The sequence below is a fragment of the Notothenia coriiceps genome, unplaced genomic scaffold (genome assembly GCF_000735185.1).
Source record: "Notothenia coriiceps isolate Sejong01 unplaced genomic scaffold, NC01 NC01_scaffold00007372, whole genome shotgun sequence".
Lineage (NCBI taxonomy): Eukaryota > Metazoa > Chordata > Actinopteri > Perciformes > Nototheniidae > Notothenia > Notothenia coriiceps.
Genome location: NW_011340073.1, coordinates 5,836 through 10,404, shown reverse-complemented (window position 1 = coordinate 10,404; position 4,569 = coordinate 5,836). Strand labels below are relative to the sequence as shown.

General features: G+C 41.7%; 1 protein-coding gene across 2 annotated transcripts; it reads left to right on the top strand.

Moving 5' to 3' along the window:
- The first annotated feature begins 686 nt into the window (after positions 1-686).
- Positions 687-4,221, top strand: LOC104944026 (uncharacterized). 2 transcript variants are annotated; one of them, XM_010769491.1, is made up of 4 exons: positions 687-1,118; positions 1,718-1,872; positions 1,994-2,160; positions 2,504-4,221. In XM_010769491.1, exons 1-4 carry the CDS (start codon positions 932-934, stop codon positions 2,709-2,711), a joined length of 717 nt encoding a protein of 238 aa, XP_010767793.1. In that variant the 5' UTR covers positions 687-931; the 3' UTR covers positions 2,712-4,221. The 2 variants fall into 2 exon arrangements, with proteins under 2 accessions (XP_010767793.1, XP_010767794.1); XM_010769492.1 differs by having other exon boundaries at positions 689-1,118; positions 2,507-4,221.
- The last annotated feature ends 348 nt before the right edge of the window (positions 4,222-4,569 follow it).

The window sequence follows — 4,569 nt, the reverse complement described above, 5'->3', positions numbered from 1 at the left end:
TAGCAGCTCGTTGGTGGACACGCAGCCTCAACATAACTGAAATAGCGTTTGCTTAGCAAGCATTAACCATGAGACGTTCTGTTTTCCAACATGTAAGCTAACGTAAACATGACTATGGCTAACTTGCTCAAACTTACCCATGATCCAAAGTAGCAGTCCTCACGGTTCCAGGGTGCTTGCGTTTTAAATGCTCGTGCATCACTGTAGTGCTGCCGTGGAATGCCAATTCCCCTTTACAAATTCTGCATTTCACTGACTTCTTTGGCTTGTCGTCTGTGAAATACTCCCACACTTTCGAAACTCTCGGTCTCGCTTTTTTGAGCTCTTCATCACCCTCATTCTCTCTCCTTTCCGCCATCGTTCGTATTCTTTCTTCTTTGTTGTTAGTACAGAATGCAGTCATGGCAGACAATGGAGAGTATACTGCCCCCAGCACTTCCTGTAGTGCATTGCAGTTACAAATGAACATTTGCGCAGTTTTGAATTAACGTTACCGGCTCTCTGATTGTTTTTATACGACGCGTCGACACTAAAATTCCGCGTCGACGAATTTTTATGATCGACGTCGTCGATTATGTCGACTAATCGTTGCAGCCCTAATATATATATATATTTCTATTAATCATTTTCGGCCTTTCGGCATTCGGTTTTCGGCCAACTGTTTCCTATTTTCGGTATCGGTTTTGGCCAAGAATTTCCCATTCGGTGCACCCCTAGTGACAATGCAGAATTGTAAAGTTGAATGTGCATTGAAGTGGACAATTGAGCGCAATGAGCTGCATATCATGTTTTAGTGTTTTTAATCTGTTCATCAGTAAGTTAATCTTAATAAAATGTGAATGCATGATATATAATAATGATGGGTTTGAGAAACTTCCCCCACCCCCTCACTGACATCCACGCACAATGCAGACTTTGTGTTTGACTGCTAATGAAATGCACTCTCCTCTCTGCTGTGCCCCAGGCCCTCAGAAGCCACTCTCTAAGCAGCAAGAAAAGAGTGGTGACGCTGTCCAACCTGCAGGCCTGGACCTGGTACTGTGTGCGGGTCCAGTCACGCTACGACTTCTACAACAAGAGCAGCAGCTTCACCCCCCCACTCTGCACGCAGACTGAAGGTAGGAGCCTCATATACACTTCAGGGCTGGGTGATATTGAAATGATTTTACTTAAGATTTTGCTCCAAGAAAATCCAATTATCATCCACTAAAGAATATATATATATATATATGAGATCAATTCTTTATAGGGACAGGGAAGAACAGTAAATGCACAAACACAGAACCGTTTTAGAAAATGTTTTATTTGATTTCACTGGGTCTTTACTGACACTGAAATGACAGTAACTTCCTGATGTTACCTCGTCCTCCGTCTGTCTTTGTGTTCTGTCCCTGCTCTGTTCAGAGAAAAGTTGAACTACTGTTTTCTCTGGGTGCAGCTGTAGTGTCCTGGTTGCACCCTGAACAATTAGCACATGTACATTGACAACAGTGAACCAGAGCAAACCAAACACGCAGCGTGTGTACGGCCCCTTGGGTGAACAGTAAATATATGTTTCCTGAGAAAAATACTTCAGATTCTGCATTAATCTCGCCATTGTATAAATAAAATAGTATATGTATAAAATATACACTAAATAGCATGCCACAGGTAACGAAATTGTTTGTGCCAACAAATACAACTATGCTCAGAAAGATGTCATCGATTACTTTAACAGGAACCGTCCCGTGGTGGGAAATAGTTTTGTACTTCCTGCTCTCTCTGGTGATCTGTTTCTTGGTCGTGCTGCTCTTCATCTACGGCTTCTATCGGTGCTTCAAGAAATTGAAGGCGACGTTTTACCCCTCCGTCCAGCTGCCTACCCCCTTCCAGGTAAGATCGGCACACCAGTCAAGTGAAGAACTATTCACGCTGTTTACAAACGTATCGTTCTATATTCAGTTCCACTAGAATCTCATGTTACTCTCTTCTCTGCTCTTTCTCCTCCCCTCAGTATCTCTGTGACTCCTCTGGTTCTGACATTCCTCGCCTCCTCCCCGAGTTCGACTCGGAGCTGTTGTGTGATAAAGTGACGGTCTGCCCAGCCCCCCCACTTCTTGAGATCCATAGCCCGCCCCCCGAGTTCCTGCCCGAGCCAACGGGCCTGGAGCCAGACAGCAGGTGCTTTATTTCTACATCAGACACTGTACTAGTGCATTCAAAATAAAATACCCCAAAATGTTTTATTGGCTTTTATATTTAAATGTATGGGAGAGGATCTCCATTGTTTTTTTTTATAGATCAGATCATAAGTGATTCTTTTTTTTTTCTGATATAAGTCAGAATTATGAGAAAGAAATCAATTTTGAGGGGAAAAGTCTGACTCTTTCTCAGAATTGCTGACTGTTCAGATCCAAAAAATCCCATGTGGCCCTTCTCCTCTTTGGGATTTACAACCTTCAAGTACTGTGTTCACATATAATCATGTACGTTGTGGTGAATGACTAAATGTTCATGTCTCCAGCAGCAAACACAGTCGCAGCAGCAGTGGCAGCGGAGACTCCGGCATGTACTCCACCGGGGGGGGCAGCTCCAACCTGCGGCAGCAGCACTACGGCCAGGACTCTCAGGGGCCCCTGGACTCGGAGCAGGTGAAGATGCAGGACATGGCTCCAGGGCTCAAGACACACCTCCTGGCTGCAGACGAGGGCATCGTAGACATGTGTGTGTGAGGAGGCACACACAAAGACGCTTCTTTTTACAAAAGCATTAAGCAGAGATATTCAGTAGGATGAAGGTTTGTGGAAATGTGCAGCGTGCCTTCTCTCTGTCTGTCAGTGTGAAAAAAGAAAAGGAAAAAAGACTAAGAAAACAAAAGATGAGTGACAGACTCAGGAGGAAGGACGTTTTTTTCACTGTTGATACGTCTATCTTCACAGATCTTCAGATCTACCTACTTGTTAGCGCCAACCAGAACTACTGCTCTGTGCTTATTTTAATATTTTGTACATTTCCTTTGTACAGCCTGTCCTCACCTTCATGCTATGATTTGAGTTGTTTTTCAAATCATGTTTATATCTATTACTTTCCTATCGCTTTTATGACTTAACATAAGTAGCTTATAGGTGCTAATAAGATAGCATTAATTAAAATAAGCAGAAAAGTGGAAGTGGGACACTTTGTATGGAGTCTTCTCACAAAATATGATGACATTAATGCGATGGAGAAAATAATAACAAATAGCTGTAGAGTAATGCTAAACAGCCCCACAGCTCCACAGCTCCACAGCGCCACAGCTCCACAGGCAGTGCTGGTCCCTGCCAGGGAAGAAGAAGGCCTGCAGACATGGCGTCTCAAACAGCTTCCTCTGGGGACAAACTTTAGCCACTTTTGTTTTATGTGTGTTAAACAAAAGAAACAATGAGTTAGGAAACATATTTCTGGTGTTTGTTTGTTTTTTATTTCTTCACACAATCAGTAAAGTAATTTAACCAGATTTTATACACAGATAAAAGATTAATAACGACTCATCTTAAAGTAACCTTTTCTTATGTGAACTGTGTGAGGGAAGCTTGTAATTATAACTCAAGCTTTGGAATCCATGTATGATTCTTATAGAATCTTTGTACTATACTCGTTTAATTTGTTCATATTTAATTTGTATCAAATCTTTTATTTCTCATTGGAGCTTTCTGCCTCTGTTCACACATTTATTTTTAAGTCTTAAGGAAGAGAACACATCCATACAGTCTGTATGTTTTCCATTACATGTGTATCTGTGTCCACAAAGACAGAAAGAAGCAAACAAGTTGTAAATGTTGTGTACAGTTTATTAAACAAGTTCCATAACTTTGATTTGCTTTAGGACAACACATTTTCCTGGATCTGCAGTGCTAAAGTAAGATGTACTGGTGACATTCAGAGGCAGCAAGTTTTGTAAGGAAACAAAACAAACTTCCTTGAATTCCAGTTTGGAAAAACAGCCTTGCGATTTCATTTCCCGGTGCTTGACACAGTGACTTCATACCTTCTTGCAATTTCCAATCTGCATTACTTCATCATCTTGCCCCTTGCTGTCTGTTGTAACCTGAAATTGTATGTAAGCATAATGTCCGTTAGTTAAGAAAGTGGTGATGTTAGTGTACGTCTCGTCCACCATCCATCCTCTATAGCCCTGTGTTAATGGACAATCATGAAAATGAAATAAATCCCCTCCAATACCAAACATTGGTGTCAAAGTGAGCGCTTTACTGTGCGTGGATTCCTGTACAAACATGCTCCAGACTTATTACTTACAAGCAGGGTTGGGAGGGTTACTTAAAAAATGTATTCAGTTACAATTATTATTTTCTACTGGTCTGAGCAGCCAAAACTAACTACATTTCACTGACCTCCGTGTGTCTTTTTCACAGAAGACATTTAGACTTGTCAAAGATGGAAAAGAAGAGGTCTTACCAGCAACATTAGCAATGAACTATACCTGAGAGAGGGACAGAATCCCATAAACAATACCTGGATTAAAAAGTGAAGCAGCTATTCTATTGTGGTGGGAGCACTGGTTCCCAGTGGGTACTCTAAACTGCACGCGCA